The 24,696-nt window shown below is 35.6% G+C and overlaps 1 protein-coding gene and 1 long non-coding RNA gene across 2 annotated transcripts in view; both read right to left on the bottom strand.

Annotated features, from left to right (window-relative positions):
- The window catches only part of LOC128555494 (uncharacterized), a 44,715-nt gene that overhangs the window by 8,795 nt on the left and 11,224 nt on the right, over positions 1 to 24,696 (bottom strand). The gene's annotated exons all lie outside the window — the stretch shown is intronic.
- The window catches only part of LOC123525430 (GPI mannosyltransferase 3-like), a 37,920-nt gene continuing 13,471 nt past the window's right edge, over positions 248 to 24,696 (bottom strand). Inside the window, exons 2-8 of the mRNA XM_045304470.2 lie at positions 17,157 to 17,482; positions 15,818 to 15,935; positions 12,383 to 12,618; positions 10,918 to 11,067; positions 9,913 to 10,170; positions 8,116 to 8,727; positions 248 to 679 (exon numbers count right to left, since the gene is read on the bottom strand). Of these exons, the coding sequence (XP_045160405.2) occupies positions 385 to 679; positions 8,116 to 8,727; positions 9,913 to 10,170; positions 10,918 to 11,067; positions 12,383 to 12,618; positions 15,818 to 15,935; positions 17,157 to 17,479 (1,992 nt within the window). The 5' untranslated portion in view covers positions 17,480 to 17,482 and the 3' untranslated portion in view covers positions 248 to 384. The remainder of the gene's footprint in view (positions 680 to 8,115; positions 8,728 to 9,912; positions 10,171 to 10,917; positions 11,068 to 12,382; positions 12,619 to 15,817; positions 15,936 to 17,156; positions 17,483 to 24,696) is intronic.

Here is a 24,696-nt window from a genome sequence, read left to right as displayed (position 1 = left end):
GCAGTCTTAAATTCCTGAATTAATTGGATTTCAACTTCATTCACAAATAAATGAGCCGTGCCATGGGAAAACCAACATAGTGGGTTTGCGACCAGCATAGATCCAGACCAGCCTGCGCATCCGCGCAGTCTGGTCAGGCTCCATGCTGTTCGCTTTTAAAGCCTATTGGAATTGGAGAAACTGTTAGCGAACAGCATGGAGCCTGACCAGACTGCGCGGATGCGCAGGCTGGTCTGGATCCATGCTGGTCGCAAACCCACTATGTTGGTTTTCTCATGGCACGGCTCAATTATGCATTTCAACAATATATAGAGAGATCCATATTTTGAAAATTACTGGACATTTCTACATGCTATAAACATTCTTTACTTCAAACAGTAATTGCTATCTGCAACTGACTAGAACATGCGTTCCTACACGACCTTCTGGTAGATGTGTATGAAAAAAGCTAGCACAATCTTTGTATCCACTCTGTGTCAGATACAGTCCGAGCTGCTTCTGTAGTGGACTAAAATATACAAGATGGGTTGGCCAAGGACGGGACGACATGCCGTACTCCTTTTTTAACCACCCTACTGGGTCTTTGAAAAATACTTCAGCTTCGTCTATATAGTTCTCTTTATGCTCGATGTTTGGTTCGCATGTTAGAAATTTCATGCTGATGTTTCGATGTATATAACTGAAATAAACATTGAAGAATAATACTAAAAGTAAAACAAGAGCAACAATTACACCAGATAGCAGCAAAGTCTATTACCTGCATTGCTGTAGAGAACAGCAATACAGAACATAATATATCTTGCATACACATATACTGATAATTGCATTATTCCCCATTCTAAGTTTGGTAAAAAAAAAAAAAAAAAAAAAAGAAGTTTTAAAGGTATACCTTTGTCAGATGTCTATACCTTTGTCAGATGTCTCCTGGTATCTGATTCCTGGCTAACCTTACTTTCAGTATCAGACAGAAGGCCAGATGAACAAATTAAAACTTTATTCTAACATGGCTTGATTTGATTTCCAGTTAAGGTAGTTCTGCACGTTTGATAAACCGGAAGTGATGGCGTAACATCATTTATCCGGAAAACGTAGAATAAAGCCTGGATTCGGCGTACGGAAATGAAAATCATTTTATGAATTAATTGAAATCTGTGAGTAAATTTATTACAATGGCACTGTTGCTATATTTCTAAAGTCAAAATATGATATTAAAACATATGACATGTTAAAATAATCAAAATGATGTCTTAAAATTAGCATGAAATGTCTGGTTCATTTTAATCATGGTCAAATATCTCAAAAATAAGCGCACGGACCTATACATTTTATTTCACCAAATTATAGGCCATGTGTTTATTTACAACTGTGAGAAGTTTCATTAAAATCTACATTGTAGAAAAAATTCTGTTTGCGAAAATGTTACGAAAGTAATGATTTTCCCATAGACTCCAATTATGGAATACTGCGTGAGGTCCAAATTTTTCCAATCAGTGTAGCAAACAAGAGGACCATGATGGTCCTGAATCGCTCACCTGTCCCCACATGAACTGAGTATGACGTCGTTTTTTTCTATTATTTGATATAGTGACCTAGTTTTTGAGCTCATGTGACCTACTTCTGAACTTGACCTAGATATCATCAAGATAAAAATTCTGACCAATTTTCATGAAGATCCATCGAAAAATATGGCCTCTAGAGAGGTCAAAAGGTCTTTCTATGTTGAGACCTAGTGACCTAGTTTTTGACCGCAGTTGACCCGGTTTCAAACTTGACCTAGATATCATCAAGATGAACATTCAGACCAACTTTCATACAGATCCCATGAAAACTATGGCCTCTAGAGTGGTCACAAGGTTTTTCTATTATTTGACCTAATGACCTAGTTTTGGACCGCACGTGACCCAGTTTCAAACTTGAATTAGATATCATCAAGGTAAACATTCTGACCAATTTTCATGCAGATTCCATGAAAAATATGGCCTCTACAGAGGTCACAAGGTTTTTCTATTATTTGACTTACTGACCTAGTTTTTGAACGCATGTGACCCAGTTTCGAACTTGACCTACATATCATCAAGATGAATATTCTGACCAATTTTCATGCAGATCCCATGAAAAATATGGCCTCTACAGAGGTCACAAGGTTTTTCTATTATTTGACCTACTGACCTAGTTTTGGATCGGACGTGACCCAGTTTCGAACCTGACCTAAATATCATCAAGATGAACATTCTGATCAATTTTCATGCAGATCCCATGAAAAATATGACCTCTATAAAGGTCACAAGGATTTTCTATTATTTGACCCTCTGACCTAGTTTTTGAACGCTGTTGACCCGGTTTCAAAGTTGAACTAAATATCATCAAGATGAACATTCTGACCAATTTTCATACAGTTCCAATGAAAAATACGGCCTCTACAGAGGTCACAAGGTTTTTCTATTATTTGACCTACTGACCTAGTTTTCGACCGGACATGACCCAGTTTCGAACTTGACCTAGATATCATCACGCTGAACATTCTGACCAGAGAGGTCACAACGTTTTTCTATTATTTGACCTACTGACCTAGTTTTTGAAGGCACGTGACCCAGTTTCGAACTTGACCTAGATATCATCAAGGTGAACATTCAGACCAACTTTCATGAAGATCTTCTGAAAAATATGGCCTCGAGAGAGGTCACAAGGTTTTTCTATTTTTGGACCTACTGACCTAGTTTTTGATAGCACATGACCCAGTTTCGAACTTGACCTAGATATCATCAAGGTGAACATTCTGACCAACTTTCATAAAGATCCCATTAAAAATGTGACCTCTAAAATGGTCACAAGCAAAAGTTTACAGACGGACGGACGGACGCACTAACGGACGGACGACGGACGCTGCGTGATCACAAAAGCTCACCTTGTCACTTTGTGACAGGTGAGCTAAAAATCAAGCACACGACCCTATCTTTTTTATTTGCTGAATTTTCTAGGTATATTCTGAAGTTTTGAAAAATCAGAGTTTAATCAAATCCTACATTGTAGAAAAAATTTCGATCCAAACGTGCAGAACTACCTTAAACAAGCAAATTCGATGAATTGGTATCCCCCGCCGAAAGGGTTTGTGGTGAGGAATGGCAAAAAGATATATCCGGCAAAAAGTTCAGAATGTTAATAAGAAGCAAATAATTTCATTAGTCAAAATCAATTTAACAGAAAACAAGTTTAATTAAAGAGTACATAATAAATGTATGATACTTTGATCCTGACTAAAGAATTTATTTTGAATGGGATATGCTTACTGTAATAAGCTTAGCTTTTAAAATTAAATGCAGTTAATTGAATGTGAGCTTGAAGTTTAACTGGAACGAAATATTGTCTTTGAGTGGTTTGGCACCAGGTGTTGCTGTTTAACATGTACATTTGAACTTAAAAGAACAGATGTCCTTAAGAGAACACAGGTAAGATATCTTGAACATGGCTGAGGGCAAGGTTTGTGCAGTCACAACTTAACATGTTGAAGGTTTTAACATTAAAAAAAAAAAAAAGGAATGGAAATATATATATCTATATATATGTATATATTTATTTTTTTAGGGGGTGGGGGTGCAGGGAACGTGAGAGGAAACAAAATTCTTGATTATAAATATTGATTGAAAATTAAAAATTAAAAATTAAAAAAAAACAAGAGCCATGTCAGACATGGCTAATCCCCCCGCCGGGCATATCATAATTGAAGGATGTGGTCCGCATCAGGGGTTTTAAGATGTGGAAGAAAGAATAAGTCAGTAGTGAGGTGGTTTACTGCTAAATTTTATTAATTTTCATGAAGAGTATAGCTATGTTTTTCTATATGGCTACTGTAAAAAGAAGGAATGGAAAGCTAACAGGGAACAAGAGTGCCAGAATGTCACAATATATGCCCGTCAAAGCAAAATTCTTTACTCTAGCAGCTGTATTTGCAAATGGAATGTTAATTTTGTGGTTGTTTAGTAATCACTGTAAGTCTTTTGTTTTTTAAAGTCCACAAAAAAACTCCTTACTAGGTAGAGATACCTTATATATAATAAAATTAATAAAATACACCTAAAACTGGAGAGTAACATCTATGTTGTACCACAGAAAAGTGGTCTTGTTTTTTCCCTAGGGTCAATTATAAAATGTTACAATATAAGTTATTTATAGTAACAACTAAGGGAAGTTAATCTTTAAAAAAAAAAAAACAGACTGGTCAAAATACACCTCAAAATTGGATTTAGCATGTTTGTTGTACTACAGAAAAGTGGTCTCGATTTTTCCCTACGACTAGTAATGAAAAAGTTACAATAAAAGCTATTTAAAGTAACAACAAAGGGAAGTAATTCTAAAGAAGGGAACTGCGCATGACACTTCATCTCATGATGGTGTATAATTGTGCCAAGTTACATCAAAATCCCTCCATGCATGAAGAAGAAATGCTTCGGACAAAGTCATTCTTGTATCTGACCTTTGGCCTCTAAGTGTGACCTTGACCTAAGGCCTAGTGACCTGGATCTTGCGCATGACACTCCGTCTCGTGGTGGTGAACATTTGTGCAAAGTTATATCAAAATCCCTCAATGCATGAAGAAGAAATGCTCCGGACAAGGATTTTATTCTTGTATCCTTTGACCTCTAAGTGTGACCTTGACCTTAGACCTAGGGACCTGGTTCTTGCGTATGACACTCCGCCTCGTGGTGGTAAACATTTGTGCCAAGATATATCAAAATCCCTCCATGCATGAAGAAGATATGCTCCGGACAATTTTTTTTTTAAAAATATGATAAAGGGGAATAACTCAAAAAATAGGCAAGGTAGAGTTATTGTTCTTGCACACTGCACTTCCTCCCAATGTGTTCTTTCAGTGTATGAAGTTTGAAGAAAATCCCTCCAGTACTTTTGGGGTTATGCTCCGGACAAAATGTTTTAAGAAAATATGATAAAGGGGAATAACTCAAAAAATAGGCAAGGTAGAGTTATTGTTCTTGCACACTGCACTTCCTCCCAATGTGTTCTATCAGTGCATGAAGTTTGAAGAAAATCCCTCTAGTACTTTTGGAGTTATGCTCCGGACAAAATTTTTTAAGAAAATAAGATAAAGGGGAATAACTCAAAAAATAGGCAAGGTAGAGTTATTGTTCTTGCACACTGCACTTCCTCCCAATGTGTTCTATCAGTGTATGAAGTTTGAAGAAAATCCCTCAGGTACTTTTGGAGTTATGCTCCGGACAAAGATCGTTGCGGACGCACGGACGGAGAGCATTTCTAATATCCCCTTCGCCTTTGGCGGGTGGATAAAAAGATGAAAGGGTGAAGTTGGGGGGGGGGGGGGGGGCAGAGGATGCATGATCAGTGGTGGGCATGACTGGGTGGAGAAGTGAGGTGGAGGAATGGTACAACTTGGAAGGTTTGAAAAAAATCTAAAATAAGAAATGAAAAAAAAAATAATTTTTTTTTGGTGGTGGTGTGGGGGGGGGGGGGGGGGGGGTGACCAAGGCAAGTGGGTGACCAGGTGTGGGTGTGCAACTTCACATGTTTATAATAAATATTCACAGAAAAGAATCAAAAGAAATTTAATGAAATTCTGCCAAATAGTAAGTTTGTTATGTACAAATATGTGGATTTTTAGAAAATTAAAGGGCAATAACTCTGAAGTTACAAAAGAAATCCATACAAAATTGTCTGTGCACAACCACATTATAGTGCTCTAAATTCTGTTAAAGTTTCATAGTTCTAGGTCAAGTATATCAAAAGTTATGATGCAGAAATTGCCATATCTATAGATCTATAGTACCCTATATAGTTAACACTAGAAACTTCTAAGGGCCATAACTCTGGTGTTACTTGGGCAATTTGTCTGAAACTTGATGGGCCCATAACCTCATAGTGGTGAACATGTATGAAGTTTGTTTGAAAAAATCTAAAATAAGGAATGATTTTGTTGTGTGTGTGTGTGGGGGGGGGGGGGGGGGGGGGGGGGGGGGGGGGGGGGGGGGTGGCGGGGGAGGTGTGTGATCAAGGTTAGGGGGTGAAGGGGTGTACCAGGTGTGGGTAACAAACTTCACATGTTTACAATAAATGTTCATGGAAAAGAATGAAAGAAATTTAATGAAATTCAAACCAAATGGTGAGTTTGTTATGTACAAATATGTGGATTTTATACAATTAAAGGGCAATAACTCTTAATTTACAAAATAAATCCGAATGAAATTGTGTGTACACAACCACATTATGGTGATCTAAATTCTGTTTAAGTTTCATAGTTCTAGGTCAAATATATCAGAAGTTATGATGCAGAAATTGCCATATTTATAGTTCCCTATATAGTTAACAGTAGAAACTTCTAAGGGCCATAACTGTGGTGTTACTTGGGCAATCTGACTGAAACTTGACGGGCCGCAAGAACTCATAGTGGTGTACATGTATATGAAGTTTTAAATAAATATTCCCAACCATTTCCTAGATATGGCTCCGGACGGACGGACAACGCCAAAACTATATCCCTCCAACTTTCGTCGGGGGATACCAAAGAAGAAAATCAAGCTCTATATATTCTGCGATAAACAACGGTAGACGCGCGAGAGCATTATGACGTCAATTATGACGTCACATTGCCGCATGACGTAAATGAAGTCCAGCATAATATTTATTAAAATATATCAATGAGCATGTCAGAATGTAAACAATCAAGGCCTTCTTGTGATTTATCGTCTGATACACCATGGTTCATCGTTCAGATGCTTCTGTATTTAACCACTCGGGCTAATGCCCTCGTGGTTCAATTCCTACGCATCTGAACTCCGAACCGTGGTAAATCAGACGATAAACCACTCGAAGGCCTTGATTATTTGTTAAATAAAACATGTTCTTCACAAACAATGTGTTTAACAGACAATGTTTTAGTTTATACTAATTTATTTTCAGTTTAATAAGAAACAAATTTTACAACTTATATTAATCAGTCTCAATGTTCCATTTGGTCTGTAACATGAAGGTGTAAGAAGCTGATTGCCAGTTACCACTTTAACGCTGAGTTTCAAGCAAGGGAGATATTGGTACAAATTTTCACGTCTGAAGTGGTTTGGAAGCCAACCCACAAACTCCTGAACTCAAAGTAGGTGCTCTACCACTAAGCTACTGAGGCAGTAGACAATGTAAGACAATGAGTTCATACAGAAATGAAGAACAAATGGTCTCACAAATCATCTTAATAAATTTCAGCCTTAAGGAATTAATTTGTTGGGTTTAACGTCACACCAACACAATTATAGTCATATGGCGACTTTCCAGCTTTGATGGTGGAGAAAGACCCCAGGTGTCCCTCCGTGCATTATTTCATCAAGAGCGGGCACCTCGGTGGAACCACCAACCTTCCATAAGCCAGCTGGATGGCTTCCTCACATGAAGAATTCAATGCCCCAAGTGAGGCTCGAACCCACATCGATGAGGGGCAAGTGATTTAAGTCAGTGACCTTAACCATTCAGCCACAGAGGCCCGCTCCAAGGAATTCAAGAGTACTATTTCTGGATTAGTAGTATGAAACCTGCCTTATAATGAGCTCAAATCTTTAAAAGACAGCATGGGTATCACTTGTTATAAGTTATATATTATTTATCAATCACTCTACAGAAGCCTTTTCCCTTTATTTTTTTTTTAAATATAAGACAATTCCACTGACATTATAAATCATTGTAAAGGATCTTACTACATCCCCCACAGACATTTATGATGATGTATAGTTTATATTTGGATCTAGCAAAATGCCACATTTCACAAAAAAAATTTTTATTACAAATTAGGTGGATCAAACAGTTGAGACAAGTTTGTTTATATAAAAACAATCTGCCTTAAAACATTACATTCTAGAATTAAGATTAATAACCCTTACCCTGCTAAATTTCTATAATGGATTGGTCCATCATTCAATTTGGGCAATACCATTTATTATTCAAATGGTTGTTTACTGAAAATTTACTGACTAAATGACGAACAGGGCACACCATGATCAGACTGCACGGACGTGGCAGAATCACTTGCTGCCAGTAGGCTAAAGGTTAACAAATCCTTAACGCAGAAAAGATCTCACAGAAGATACCGGATGTAATATTTACCTGTAATATGGAGTAGAATGGCATGGCATCAGGAACATAACGTCTACATTTTTCTCCAAACTTGCATCATGTATATGCTTCATAACAAGTATTGTCCCTCTTTGATGAATTAGACTAAAATACATCGCTGCTGGAATGTTAGTTACTAGTAAAATGATAACAAATATCTTTGCTTTGGACAAATTATTTTTATGTGTTTCCCGTTGTTTTTTCTCCATTTCCGCTATGATTTCGTTTGTTGACAAATCTCTTTGCTTTGCTTCTTCTGCTATCTTAGGATCAATATTTTCCACCTCTGTATCATTCACGCCAACTTCGCTTTCTTTATTTTTCACATTATCAGCATCGCTACTTATTCCACTTGTCTCTGTCGTAGCTACACTCTGTTCTGATGAGATTTCAGTCCCCGTACTTTCGCTCCCATCTCCAATACTGAATAAACTTTCCTGAGAACCTCGCATGTTTTCATTTTTAACAGATGCCTGTGCTCTTTTTGTCCTCCGTTTTTTTAATTTCGGTTTTCTGCACAGGGATTGAAAGTAAATACCACAGTAGTGAAATGATAAAGGTAACACTGGCATCAAAAACCGGAATTCCTTGTGTGAGAGAAAGCTGAAATAAGAAAATATGTGATTTTAGATGTTAGAAAAACAGAACTAATTGTCCCATTAGGCATGGAGAAGCAAATGTATACCAAAGAGAAATTCTTTACTCACTGTGGATATAAGACCAGTACTCACTGTGGATATAAGACCAGTACTCACTGTGGATATAAGACCAGTACTCACTGTGGATATAAGACCAGTACTCACTGTGGATATTAGACCAGTACTCACTGAGTCTTGCAAGAATATAACAACTTCTCCACAGGAAACTGTGTTGGAGGAGGATTTACTTTAGATATTTAGCATTGTTTTTTCATACTGTCTGGGAGATCATATTCCTCTCCTAGGCCTCCAACTCTCAACTTCTAGTACCAACTAGTCTTGTTGTCCTCTTTCTATCACACTAACCAGACAGGAAGTAACACTGACAAGTCCATCTGACTAACCAGTGGGGGAAATTGTCCCATCGGGCAATTCGGGGATTCCCCTAACACTTTGCCTGATCGGGAAATTTTGCATAAAAAATTGCCAGATCAGGCAAGAAAATGGTCCATTTCTATACACTTTAGAAAAAATAACCCGATCAAACAGTTTCCCCCACTGCTAACTCAGTAGGTAGTGTAGGTACACCAATCAAAATGAAGTTTTTTTCAAAAACATAGCAAGGCAAGTTTTTCAGCGGAAATATGACAAATTAAAAACTTTCTTCATCTATGATTCGTGTAACGAATTAACCTAGAACTGGTTATCAGGTTAACTCACCATCATTACATTAATACCAAGAACTTGTAAACAATAGAAACTAATAATGACAGAGGATGGGTAAGTTACATTATAACATTCAAGTATTTACTTGCCTACAAAGCAGGAAAAAATAAGGTTGTCCTGGTAGCAGACCACCAGTCCCTACCTCTTCCCCAGGGAAATAATAAACTACACGTGGGCATTTTAACATCAATAAGACGTCATAACCTGTATGTGCAAGTTTATAATTTACAGTATCTTTGAAAATAATACAATGATAAGCAAGAAAAATGATCTTACATGTCTACCTGAGTGTGTCATTGAAGAATCATTTAATCTGACCTATTTTTCAGATCACATGATAAAATGATGTCAGAATCTAACAAAATCACAATAGAAATTATGAGTATGGAAATACTATAGTACAGAAATATTATCTGTGACTTACCTATAAATGATCACAGTCCATATTATAACAAACAATGGGACTTTATTCTTTGCTCGCCAAGCTCCAAGAACGAATGGAAATATATGTGTTGCCATGATGACTAGATATCCCTGGGACAGGTACCAGTGCCATGGGTGTGTCCCGTAGAAAGCCCCTCCCCCACTCAACACATTGAACACTAGAAAGTTGTATTGCACACATGTCCATTTCCCATAAAATATCCTGTCTATAGTAGCTGACAACGCTAGTGAACAACATCTGGAAGAAAGGAAAATTTGGCTTGTACAAATCTAAGGAATTTTTCATGCCAAGTCACCTTAAATGAATACATTTTTGCATACTAGAGATCTGCCATGGTTTCAGTTTGTTTTCATATTGGTTGTGTACTGTGCGCTTGACTACTCAACAGCAGTAAAACACCGCTCGCTCGAGGTCTCAAGCGGATGAGCAAAATGCTCGAGTTATCCATGGTCAATTATGAGTATGGAAATACTATAGTACAGAAATATTATCTGTGACTTACCTATAAATGATCACAGTCCATATTATAACAAACAATGGGACTTTATTCTTTGCTCGCCAAGCTCCAAGAACGAATGGAAATATATGTGTTGCCATGATGACTAGATATCCCTGGGACAGGTACCAGTGCCATGGGTGTGTCCCGTAGAAAGCCCCTCCCCCACTCAAATAATTTGATTATGAAATATGGTGATTTTCACAGCAGAATACCTCAGGTGTCCAGTAGGCATTCTTTCAAAATGAGTTTGTGGAACCATTATGATAAATATTCCATAAGCTTAATGGATGGCTACACCACAGGAAAGAATTTTATTTCACTTGATGGGTTTTGAACCCACAGCAATACGAGGCATGTGATACTAAGTTAAGTTTCTAAGCACTCAACCATGGAGGTCCCAGCCAGTTTATAGTATTGCCAACAATCACATAATAAATAAACTATCAAGATAATAACTTTATATTTGAAAAACATATCTGACTTACCCAACAATGACATAGCTTTTCAGAGTTTTATACAGCTGATTTTTACTATTCTGTAAATGCCAAGAACACAGCAGTAACCAGATGACAGCTGCCGTTGGTCGTACAATGACTGACAATGCCGCTAGACTTAGGAACTTACGTACTGATTGACTGAAATAAAAAAACACCAACATTTTACATTCAGTAAATGATTCACATACAGTTTATTCATACATAAACAGGAGGACAGAGTTTGGGTAGAGAGTTGGACTCCTGATCCACAGGTCACAGGTTCGACTCCCATTGAGTGTGGAATATGACGCTGTCTTCACAATCTCTTTGGTGCGAGTGCTGTGTTCAGTCTAAGCAGCAGTCATCAAGCACAGTTAACATTATCTGTGAAAATTTTCTGTACATCTGGTTTAAAATAGACTGGTAGATTTAAACTAAACATTTATCAATACAAACTCCAATGAACTAACTGTCTAATACATAATGGTGTAACATGTACTGTGCGCTTGACAACTCCACAGCTTCTAAGTTGAACAATGGCCATAATTTGGCAAAACTTATGTATGTCATGTGTGTTATTTCATTATAATTCATATATCATTGCAATGATACCGGGTAACAACTAGCATGCAGAACTACAACCAAATTTTCTAAATGTAAAACGGGCCATAATTTGAATTAAATTCAATCCAGTGTTATCTAATTGGGTGATTTCAGTTGGTCTGATGACTGGGAAACGTTGCCTTAAGTTTCAATCCAATACAATAGTTATTACAGCTTGATAGTTAGTTGTATACAAAACTTTGACCTTAATTCAACTGAGTTATCTAACTTGGCAATTTCAGTAGGTCGTTGTGTGAAGTTTCATTTCAATAAACTACTGAGACACAGCTTAATAGTAAATTGCATGCAAAACATTAACCAAATTTTCGTAATTGAAGAAGGGCCACAATTTAAAATCAAATACAACCAAGAGTTTTCTAACTTGATCATTTTAGTAGCTTTGATGACTAGGAAGCTTTATGTAAAGTTTCAATCCAATACATGCATGCAAAACTTTATTCAATGTGATGTGGACGCCTGGGTGAGTAGCATAGCTCTTACTATTCTTTGAAGCTAAAAAAGAAACACCCATAAAATTTTACTCTAACTTACACAAAGCTTCTGGAAAGAAACACACAGAACCTCTCAACAGAATACTGATAAAACATTTCATTCTAAAACTTTGGCATATGATACTTAAATATAGACATTTGAAAGTCTTCAATTCTAAGTTGTGAGTGAATTAGTGAGAAAATACAAAATCCCATGTGGCTAAATGAATATTATTATTATCAAACCTTAAATAGAACATGTTGAACAGTTCACATACATTCCAATTCCCTAAGCATTCCTACAATACTCATTTTCAAAAAGTCACACAAATACAGACAAGTTTTGTTTATTATCAATTACATCAGGTCTTTTATCTTACCTAGAATCATTTTGTTTCCCAGGCCATGGAAAGTAAAACAATGCTGCAGATATGAGGGCTGTCTCCGTACTATTTGTAAGTGTCCTCGTTGAACAATACAACATGAACCAATTGATGGTCTGACATAGCAAGGTCCACTGGGCGGTGGCTCGGTCACATAACAACCAGGAGAACTTATAAAGATATAGGTCACCAACAGCAGCAATGACACCCTGTATAAGTCGTGGCAATTTAATCTGAAATATAGTATAACCTCTGTTAACAAAACACCACAGGAGCCAGTACCTTCCTACAAAGGCAGATTTCATCCCCAGCAGACATAATTCATATCAATAAATCAACCTTTCTAGAGCAACAATTTGTGTACAACAAACACATTTCAGTGTGATGGTGTCTGCTCCAAAGCAGTTACACGGTATTCTAAATATACTGTAAGAATTAATTTAGGCTACATGTTCTGTAAAAGACAACTTTAATAACTAGGAGAATCAAATTTAATTATTTTTTCATTGATTTAGTATAACTTAAAAGTAATTAACATTAACATAAATATTTGTGCAAGATATCATTTTACTTTCACTTTGCCAAGTAGCATTTGATAGTAATATGAGCCGTGCCATGAGAAACCCAACATAGTGGCTTTGCGACCAGCATGGATCCAGACCAGCCTGCGCATCCACGCAGTCTGGTCAGGATCCATGCTGTTCGCTAACAGTTTCTCTAATTGCAATAGGCTTTGAAAGCGAACAGCATGGATCCTGACCAGACTGCGCACTATGTTGGTTTTCTCATGGTGCGGCTCATAGTTTTTTTCTGTATTTTGTCAAATGAGGGAAGAAAACATTTTAAGACTTCCAATTTAATACCTGAAAATATCTGGAAATCTGGAAAATCAGAGTATAGGAAAATGCAACAGCTTGTTGTAAAACATAATGTGCTCTCCATGATGGCTTGTCAAAGGCAAATGGGTGTGTAATTTTCAATAAAGTGACTTTGATACTCTCACCAAATGACCTCAAAAACAACAGGGGTCATCTACTGACCACAAGCAACCATTCTATGAAGACTGATAGCTAAAGCATTCTTAACTATTGAATGGACACCGTTTTCTGTCACTGTGACCTAAACCTTTGACCAAATGACCCCCTAAACAATAGGGGCATCTACTGACCATAGGGAACCATCCTATGAAGTTAGACAACTGTATTCTCAAGCATTCTTTATTTATAGAATAGAAACTACTTTCAGTCTCAAGGTCACTGTAACCTTGACCTTTAACCTACTGACCCCCAAAACAAAACCTCACTTAGGGTTTAGAATTCTTGCTAGGAAGCCATCTAGCTGACTTATAGTGGTTATAATCGGATGCCCACCTGTGCCTAAAATAATGTGTTGATGGGCATGCAGAGTATTCCTACACCACCAATGACTGAAAGCAGGTGACCTAAAACTGTGTCATCGTGACTTTAACCCCAACAAATAAACAAGAGGACCATGATGGTCCTGAATCGCTCACCTGTCCCAACATGACCCAGTTTTGAACTGAGTATGACGTCATTTTTTTCTATTATTTGACATAGTGACCTAGTTTTTGACCTCATGTGACCCAGTTTTGAACCTGACCTAGATATCATCAAGATGAACATTCTGACCAACTTTCATACAGATCCCATGAAAAGTATGGCCTCTAGAGAGGTCACAAGGTTTTTTCATTATTTGACCTACTGACCTAGTTATTGACGGCACATGACCCAGTTTCAAACTTGACCTAGATATCATCAAGATGAACATTCTGACCAATTTTCATGAAGATCCATTCAAAAGTATAGCCTCCAGAGAGGTCACGAGGTTTTTCTATTTTTAGACCTAATGACCTAGTTTTTGATCGCAGCTAACCAAGTTTCGAACTTGACCTAGATATCATCAAGATGAACATTCAGACTAACCTTCATACAGATCCCATGAAAAATATGGCCTCTAGAGAGGTCACAAGGTTTTTCTATTATTTGACCTACTGACCTAGTTTCTGATGGCACATGACCCTGTTTCGAACTTGACCTAGATATCATCAAGGTGAACATTCAGACCAATTTTCATGAAGATCTTGTGAAAAATATGGCATCTAGAGAGGTCACAAGGTTTTTCTATTTTTAGACCTACTGACCTAGTTTTTAACCACAGTTGACCCAGTTTCGAACTTGACCTAGATATCATCAAGATGAACATTCAGACTAAGCTTCATACAGACCCCATGAAAAATATGGCCTCTAGAGAGGTCACAAGGTTTTTTTATTATTTGACCTTCTGACCTAGTTTCTGATGGCACGTGACCCAGTTTCAAACTTGACCTAGATATCATCAAGGTGAACATTCAGACTAATTTTCATGAAGATCCATTCAAAAGTATGGCCCCTAGAGAGGTCACAAGGTTTTTCTATTTTTAGAGCTACTGACGTAGTTTTTAACCACAGTTGACCCAGTTTCGAACTTGACCTAGATATCATCAAGATGAACATTCAGACTAACCTTCATACAGATCCCATGAAAAATATGGCCTCTAGAGAGGTCACAAGGTTTTTTTATTATTTGACCTACTGACCTAGTTTCTGACGGCACGTGACCCAGTTTCGAACTTGATCTAGATATCATCAAGGTGAACATTCAGACTAATTTTCATGAAGATCCATTCAAAAGTATGGCCTCTAGAGAGGTCACAAGGTTTTTCTATTTTTAGACCTAATGACCTAGTTTTTTAAAACCGCAGCTGATCCAGTTTCGAACTTGACCTAGATATCATCAAGATGAACATTCAGACCAACTTTCATACAGATACAATGAAAAATATGGCCTCTAGAGAGGTCACAAGGTTTTTCTATTATTTGACCTACTGACCTATTTTTTGATGGCACGTGGCCCAGTTTCGAACTTGATCTAGATATCATCAAGGTGAACATTCTGACCAATTTTCATGAAGATCTTTCGAAAAATATGGCCTATAGAGAGGTCACAAGGTTTTTCTATTTTTAGACCTACTGACCTAGTTTTTGACCGCAGTTGACCCAGTTTCGAACTTGACCTAGATATCATCAAGATGAACATTCTGACCAACTTTCATAAAGATCCCATGAAAAATGTGACCTCTAGAGTGGTCACAAGCAAAAGTTTACGCACGGACGGACGGACGGACGGACGACGGACGCTGCGCGATCACAAAAGCTCACACTGTCACTTTGTGACATGTGAGTCAAAAAGGAATATAACCTAGAAGTCCAGATTTCAAATGCCAAAAAGTTCATTTTTCAAATTAATTCAAATCTATAGATAAAAATTTAAGGGGTTGGGTAGTGGGAATTAGGTAATGGAGTGATTCTAGATTAATTTGTAAATTTGACATCCATGTAATGAGACTAAATATGACACAATTAACCTACTTACCAATAAAAGTCTATTATCAAGTCCAAAAATAGCCAGTAGTTTATAAAATACAGCAAAAACTGACGGGTACAGGTAACCTCTCAATCCATTCTTCCATTCCCAAGTTAAATAACCATACCTGACAATAAAAATGTAAAATATCTAACAAAAAGTACTTTATACCAGGCCATGTGTATCAAATTATCTAAACATGGCAAACAGAATATACATACTGTAAGTCTCCTTAGAATCGCTAGAAAAACTTCAAAGTTATAGCTGAGACATGAAATACAGTTGAATATCATTACCTCGATATCGGTTAGCTCGATACTCTGGTTAGCATGATGTGTTTTCGTGGGTCCCGATTTTTCCCTATTTATCTTGATGTAATTATTTATCATTACCTCGATATGATTAGCTCGATATTTTGTTTAGCTCGATGAGATTTTTCAGTCCTGTCAACTTACCTGTATTGTTTTTACAACTGGTTTCGTCGATATCACAACTTGTCAAAAAATATCCATGTTATTTGTAAGGTGTGAAAATAAACCTGTTGTTGTCCGGCGATGTATTAATCATATTCAAGTTAGTTTGTGTGTTTGTTTTGTTTGTTATTTAATCTTTAATTCAATTTAAATGTCAGGATGTTTGCATTTAATTCCAAATAATTAGTGTTATAAAACACCGTGCATTTTCAAATATAACAACTAATTTGGATGAAATAAATTCTGTTTGACGGAGTAAAAATCCGCCATTTAGGATTGAGTAACAATATGCGTATTTAACTGGCAAATTTTCGTTATTGAAGCACAGTCAAAATGGCTACTCAACTAGGAACGTTACCGCTGCATTCAGACTTGTTTAGGGAAGGAATAAAAATGCTAATGTTTAAATGTATATTTTGAAAAATTAAAAAGTTGTATGTATTTAATTAAGATATTTTATTTGTAAATAAAACTAAAATCGTATTTACGTTTTATATTATTTATTTCCCCTTTCAAACCATCTAAAAAAAGCATTGGATATAATGACAATACAGACGTCCGACACAAGTACAAAGAAGTCCCAGATAGTCGATATCGTTACGTCGAATTTCGGATATGTCGATGCAATTTTTACAGTCCCTTGAATATCGAGGTATCGGTATTCGACTGTATTTCACATGGACAACATTTAACATACAGTGTTAAATTGAATCTAAGTCTTTTTTACACTTTTTATACATCAACTTTGTATTCCTTTGGTAACAATTTAATTCTAATGATATATCTATCTACCCTACGCAGGAATAAACAACACTTTCTTAAAATTTAGGTATAAACCACCCTGAAATGCACTATTACAAGAACCTACAACTTACCCAAATACCATATTATGAGAAACCTCAAGTGACTGCCAGTATTCATCTGGAACGAAGCTTGTCTGTATGAAAAGTGAGTTGACAAGTCTTAGTGATATTAATGACAGAAGTAATGTTTTCTCCGACGACATAATCTTCTTGATCACAGAAGGTCCAAGAACTTCATCATCAAACAAATAGCCTTCATCTTCCTCATTGAATTCATTGATTTCCTCTAGAGGCGTAGGTGAAGAGGGTCGACTATTCTTTAGCCTTTCAAAGTCACTCTTATTCTTTGCTCTTCGTCTACGGATTGTAGCAGTGCTTTTTGCATCTCTTGTCATGTTCTGTATATGAGAAATCAATTATTAAACAATTAATAATGAATTCAATATGAATGCCCAGTACTCAACCTTTAATCACTTTGACCAGAGCTTACCAAAAATTATCATAAGTATCAGGCAAAGTAAGCAATTATGTTATTTCAAAACGTTACCTTATTTCAAACAAAACTGTTAGGATAAATAACATAAAACTGGTTTTATCTGCTGTTGAAAAAAACAATAATTTGCTATCAGTTTATTATGCAGTTTTAATAAAACATTGTAGACATGCATCCAATATGTGTGAAGTTTCAACCAAGTACCTGTATTAGTTTTGGAGATAGTAATTTCTATGCAAAATTTTAACCTGCATTTTCAAAGTCAAAACAAGAGCCATGTTAGACATGGCTAATCCCCCCGCCGGGCATATTATAATTGAAGGCTAAAGTTCCTGGCAAGTTAGTGTCTGAAAGTATTAACTTTGGGGAAAGCTTTGAAGAACCGTTGAGTTGTGGTCCACATCAGGGGTTTTAAAGATGTGGAAGAAAGAATAAGTCAGTGGTGAGGTGGTTTACTTTATTAATTTTCATGAACAGTATAGCTATGATGTTTTTCTATATGGCTACTGTTAAAAGAAGGAATGTTTGTTTGTTTGTTTTGGGTTTAACGCCGTTTTTCAACAGTATTTCAGTCATGTAACAGCGGGCAGTTAACCTTACCAGTGTTCCTGGGTTCTATATATCCCAAACCAAAATCGCAAGCTTATTTTTTAGCTTGCGGCAAGCTTGTTGCAAGCTTGCAGATGAAGCTTGCCGCAAGCTCATAATTGGAACCTCGCAGCAAGCTTGCACAAGCTTGCAGTTCATTTCATTTTGCAAGCTTGCGCAAGCTTATGCGCATGAACCTTGCTGCAAGCTTAGAATTGGAACCTTGTTGCAAGCTTGCGCAAGCTTGCAGGCCCTTGTATTTGATTTCAATTTGCAAGCTTGCTGTAAGCTTGCCGTAAGCTTGCAGAAATTGAAAGTTCCTAAAAAAAATCCTGCAATTAGGTCTGCATATGAAAGAGCATTAAAAGAAAATTAAAACACAATAACAGACAAGTAAAAATATACCCTTAATTTACAAAAAAATTCAAAATCTAAGAACTGACTATCATTTTTGACTGATACGGATTTATGGACAGACAGAAAAGTGATCACAAATCTAAATGTAAGGTCACTCAATAAAAATGAAACAATAAATGTAAATCAACCTTTTATTTTGATTGTTCTTAAATCAGTCAGTATTTAAACTAATTTAGAACAAGAACGATATTATTACGTCTTTAAATAACTATGTTTTTCAATGCCAAAAGTCTATAATATAACAAAAATGCTTAAGAATTTTGAACTAGGTGATGTATAATAGTACAAACAATAGTGTTAAAATGTCAGTTCCACTCTTATTGTAGTATATCAATGTTTTCCACTGATAGCCATAACGTTTGTTATTAAATAATTTTCGCAATTACATCTTCAGTACAGTGTAAAATATGTCATTATTTCATGAACTTCATGTCACTGCTGATCCAGAAATTTTCTGTTAGTGTTTGCCACCACCAATGTAGATTGCCACAGTTTTTCACTAACCACCACAAAGCCATCATTTGCCACCATTTGCTTCACTGCTATGACCTGTTGAAATAATGAATCAATAGATATTAAACCATTAAAGCAGTTTCTTCATTAGTATTGTCTATAGTTCATAGTTTCAAAATAAAATTAATATCTTACATGGTATTCAAAGTAGTGCATCTTTATGATACAGGCAACACTGCAGATTTAAGGAAGTAATAACATTACTTGTTGCATTTTCACGAAGCTTTATTTCTCAATTTGATTTCAAATGTTGGTAGAATAAGGTTCCAGTGAAGGCAGAGAGATATTTTCAATGTTTTGGGTTAGTGATTAATAGGTTGGACTTATGCATTGCGCTTATTGTACAAATAGTAACAAGTTTGATTTCTACCAGTTACTGCACTGACATCCCAAGTTGTGTTGACTGCCAAGTGATTACTTAATTTGGTACTTTTTAACCCTTAGCATGCTAGATAAATTGTCGTCTGCTGGAAATGTCATCTGCTAAAGTAGTAAAGTTCATTCAATTTGCTCCAAAATTGGAAGAAATATTGTCAGAGTAGCAAACAGCTTGGAACCTGATCAGACGCCGATTTAATCGGCGTCTGATCTGGTTCCAAGCTGTTTGCAAAGGCTGCTAAATTCGCCTGCAGCAGGCTAAGAGTTAACCATTATATATAATAAAATTGGTCTGGACTTGATACAAGGGGGATAATTATAAAACCTGCTATGGGTCCTGCTGGAAATCGGTTGATACATTCAGTCATGTATGGGGAAAATTTTCAATTGAACTAGAATTATGGTAGTGTGTGTACAGTATATTACTATAGTAATATATATTATAATGCCAGTATACTTACATGTCTTTGAACTGTTGGATGGAATCTTTGAACACAATACATTGGATCACTAAACATGTCTCAATTCATTCATGTGTGCTGATACTTTATATACACATATGATGCTATACCTGAAAAATAGATTTAATTTAACACTTAGATGTCCATAATTTTTTTGTTTGTTTATTGTTGGGTATATGGCAATGATCTAAAATTGAAACTGTACATTGTGATGAATAATGAGGCCAAAAAATGTCTCTGATGCATTCCTCAGTTGACAGTAATGTTTATACTTTTTTCCTTTGCTTCATAGTAGTTGGAGAAGTTATTTATATATTATGTAATTTAGCATGTAACAGTATGTAAAAGGTGTTACACAAGTATAAATAACTGCTCATTAGACAAATTTTGCATAAGATTATGTAGAACAATTTTTAAATTTTGCCACACATTTAAAATTTCAAATTATGAATAATATATATGCATTATTCACTGCACCTCGTAATAAAAAAAAAGTTACTTGAAGGTAAATAAAATATGCCTTTGCAGATTTTGTAATAAAAATGATGTGTGTATGTATTAGCCTTTTATTCAGTGTCATGGAAAGTTTGATATATATTTTCCATAAGTATGATAGGCTCAAATAATCTCCCTGAACATTACAAATATATATGTCAATATTCTGTTTCTACTTAAGACTCATCTATTAAAAGGGAAAACCTACAAATCTTTACATTTTAACCTTGAACATAGAAATTTTATTTACTTGTACATTCCAGTTTATTTTGTTGAAATGGGTAAATATTACACAAAGACTATCACAAGTAGGTGGACTAGACTAGACTAGCCGCAAGACTGATAATAAAGAACTTACAAGTCACAAAATCAAAAAAAATGTGATATTTTAAAATTTATGTTATTGTGACAAATGCCAGTCTAATTTACAGGTTTTAATATTATCATATGATATTGGACCTTAGATATAGACTGGCTATATTCACAATTCTAAAAATAAAAATTCTAAAAAGATATAATAGTCTTGGACTAGACATGCAATTCCCATTATTAAAGATGCTACTACTTTTTTTTGAAAATTTGAAAATCATATTAATATTGAAAAGAATTAGACTAAGTGATAAATATAAGAATTAACAAAAGAAGAAGTATAAAAGTACCTATAAATAACAAAAAGCTGCTTAATATGTGTATTTTTGCTAAATTTTCGATATAAATTATCTATGATGTTCAGCTGTTTCAATAAAGGGTATAATTATCTATAATAATAACTAAATTATCCATAAACATTTCTTTCTGTTAAAAAATAATTTTCATATAATAACAGGTTTAAAACATTGATTTAAACCAAATATTCCCTGAATATACTGTGTAATATTGTAGTCAGCAGACTGGTAGCATTGTTTACTCAGCAGTGCCACCTGTGGAGATAACTCTACTGGCCTTATTTTTTTTTTTTTTGCTCCATTTGATATTTTTATTTGAAAAGAATATCCAATTTTCCTTCTAATAAATAAAATGCATGATAAATTAGAAATTGCAGATGCATAATAGTTGCAGTGGAACAAAATGACATGAAGTAAAACTAATTTGTTGCATTACTCAGTGAAAACTAAACCACCTGCTTCCTGTTAGAATCCATTGTTCTAGTTTTGACATTGTTAAAGGTAATCTAGATTACTGTTTGAAAATAAATAAATTTTATGAACTCACCTGGTGCATTCTGTTAATTGTTGTTAACTTCCAAGATGATATAAGCTGCACATAGTAAAATATTTAGGGAAACACTCTCCCAAATATTTACTCTATTCTGCTCTCTGTCAAAGAACTTCCTGTGTAGATTTGAAATTTTGATATTCTTGGGCAAATGTGCCATTTACAGTCAGCTAATGAAGGTATTGATACATCTATGATGTTAAAATATTTTTGTACTAGAGGAAGATTTTATTCCATTCAATCACATACTCATAAATTTTGAAGATTACTCTGATATAAAACAGAAAAGGCTATGGATTACTTTTTGTGGTACATGTACAGCCCCCAGAAGTAGTTCACTGACTATTTTCATTGGTTGATCTCTTGTTACTAGTTTCTAAATATAAAGCATGCCAGATCTTATCAGTCTGCATCAGATAATCTCCTGTAGTGAGACAAGCAATATATACATACACTGCAGTAGATTAATAGACCCAAATGATTTATCACTTATCTAGGAATCCCTTTGCCAGGTAACTATTAATGAATTGGTGAAGAGAATTGTACTATTTCATGCAATTACTGTTGCTGCTGTTGTTTTCTTGGAGAATAAAAAGCATGATATTTCAATAAATTTTAACAGTTTAAAACTTCAAGGATGTGATTTTCCCTTTTTTTAGCTGATTTCCTCTTTCTGGACAGAAAAATTTGAGAGAAAAAAAGTTGTCAGATTATAATAACTAATCCCATCCTCTAAAAAATGGCAGCTTTGCTACTGAGTAAAAGTTAAGAGAATTATCACTTGTATATCATATATTATTCCATATATATGACTTATATACTTACATGTACACTTGTACAGTTTTCTCTGTATGATCGATTCAGACATTCTCAACATAAAATGTATAAAAAAAAAGTGTTAAAAGATCTTTTTTTGTCATATTTTATTGTCTTATTTATATTGTGCATGCTACAGACAAATTTATAGTTTTGGTATTTAGTGTGACATGCCCTTATATAGACATACATGTATATAGAAAAAATAAATGTTTTCCTGATTTTTAGATTCTTTGTTTCATGTCATTTAATTTGAATACCAATATGTTAGAATAAAAATCAATCATCATCAAATAATGATTTTTATAAATATTTTCCATGTTTTCGACTTAGAATTTTTTACTGCTTCCCACCTTACAACTGGCATGAAATTTTCTAAGTCCAGCGTTAACAGAAAAAGCTTGCGCAAACTTGCAACTAAAAAAGCTTGCGCAAGCTTGCAAAACTATCGCAAGCTTGCGCAAGCTTGCAAAACTATCGCAAGCTTGCAGAATTCTGTATGTAAATACACGCAAGCTTGCGTAAGCTTTCTGCAAGCTTGCAATAGCCATGATCAGCCTGTACAAGCTTGTCACAAGCTTGCCGCAAGCTTGCGGCAAGCATACATTTTGGTTTGGGATATACCAGTACAAACCTGTTCTCCACAAGTAACTGCCAACTTTCCCACACAAATTATCAGAGGTGGAGGACTAATGATTTCAGACACAATGTCGTTTATCAAATAGTCACAGAGAACATACACCCTGCCCGAGGATCGAACTCGCGACCCCGCGATCCGTAGACCAACGCTCTTACCTACTGAGCTAAGCGGGCGGGCTTAAAAGAAGGAATGGAAAGCTTACAGGGAACAAGAGTGCCAGAATGTCACAAAATACGTCCGTCACAGCAAATTTCTTTACTCTAGCAGCTGTATTTACAAATGGAATTTTAGTTTTGTGGTTGTTTAGTAATCATTGTAAGTCTTTTGTTTTTCTAAGTCCACAAAATAGCTCCTTTCCAGGTAGAGATACCTAACAAGAGGGCCAAGATGGCCCTAGGTCGCTCACCTAAGAAACACTCCATAACAGTGTAAAACATGTTTGACCTAGTGATTTCATGGAAACAAATATTCTGACCAATTTTCATTAAGATTGGACCAAAAAATTGGTCTCTTGTGATAAAACAAGCATTTTCTTAGATATGACCTAGTTTTTGACCGTAGATGACCCATGTTCAAACTCGACCTAGATTTTATCAAGGCAATCATTCTGACCAAAATTCATGAAGATCAACTGAAAAATACAGCCTCTATCACATACAGAAGTTTTTTCTTGGATTTGACCAAGTGACCTAGTTTTTGACCTCAGATGACCCATATTAAAATTCGACCTAGATTTCATTAAGGCAATCAACCTGACCAAATTTCATAAATATCAACTGAAAAAAACAGTCTCTATCGCATACACAAGATTTTTCTTTAATTTGACCTAGTGACCTAGTTTTTGACCTCAGATAACCCATATTCAAAACCGACCTAGTTTTCATCAAGGCAATCACTCTGACCAAATTTCATGAAGATCAATTGAAAAATAAATCCTCTACTGCATACACAATGTTTTTCTTCGATTTGACCTAGTGACCTAGTTTTTGATCCCAGATGACCCATTTTCGAAATCAGCCTAGATTTATCAAGGTAATCATTCTGGCTAAATTTCATGAAGATCAGTTGAAAAATACAGCCTCTATTGCATACACAAGGTTTTTCTTCGATTTGACCTAGTGACCTAGTTTTTGACCCCAGATGACCCATTTTCGAACTTGGTCTAAATTTCATCAAGGCAATCATTCTGACCAAAATTCATGAAGATCAATTGAAAAATACCGCCTCTATCGCATACACAAGGTTTTTCTTTGATTTGACCTAGTGACCTAGTTTTTGACCCGAGATGACCCATTTTCGAACTCAGCCTAGATTTCATCAAGGCAATCATTCTGACCAAAATTCATGAAGATCAATTGAAAAATACAGCCTCTATCGCATACACAAGGTTTTTCTTTGATTTGACCTAGTGACCTAGTTTTTGACCCGAGATGACCCATTTTCGAACTCGGCCTAGATTTCATCAAGGTTATCATTCTGACCAACATTCATGAAGAAGAATTGAAAAATACAGCCTCTATCGCATACACAAGGTTTTTCTTTGATTTGACCTAGTGACCTAGTTTTTGACCCGAGATGACCTATTTTCGAACTCGG

The sequence above is a fragment of the Mercenaria mercenaria genome, chromosome 3 (assembly GCF_021730395.1).
Source record: "Mercenaria mercenaria strain notata chromosome 3, MADL_Memer_1, whole genome shotgun sequence".
In the NCBI taxonomy this organism is placed as follows: Eukaryota; Metazoa; Mollusca; class Bivalvia; order Venerida; family Veneridae; genus Mercenaria; species Mercenaria mercenaria.
Note: the sequence above shows the minus strand (reverse complement) of the source record. Positions and strands in the feature narration are given on the sequence as shown.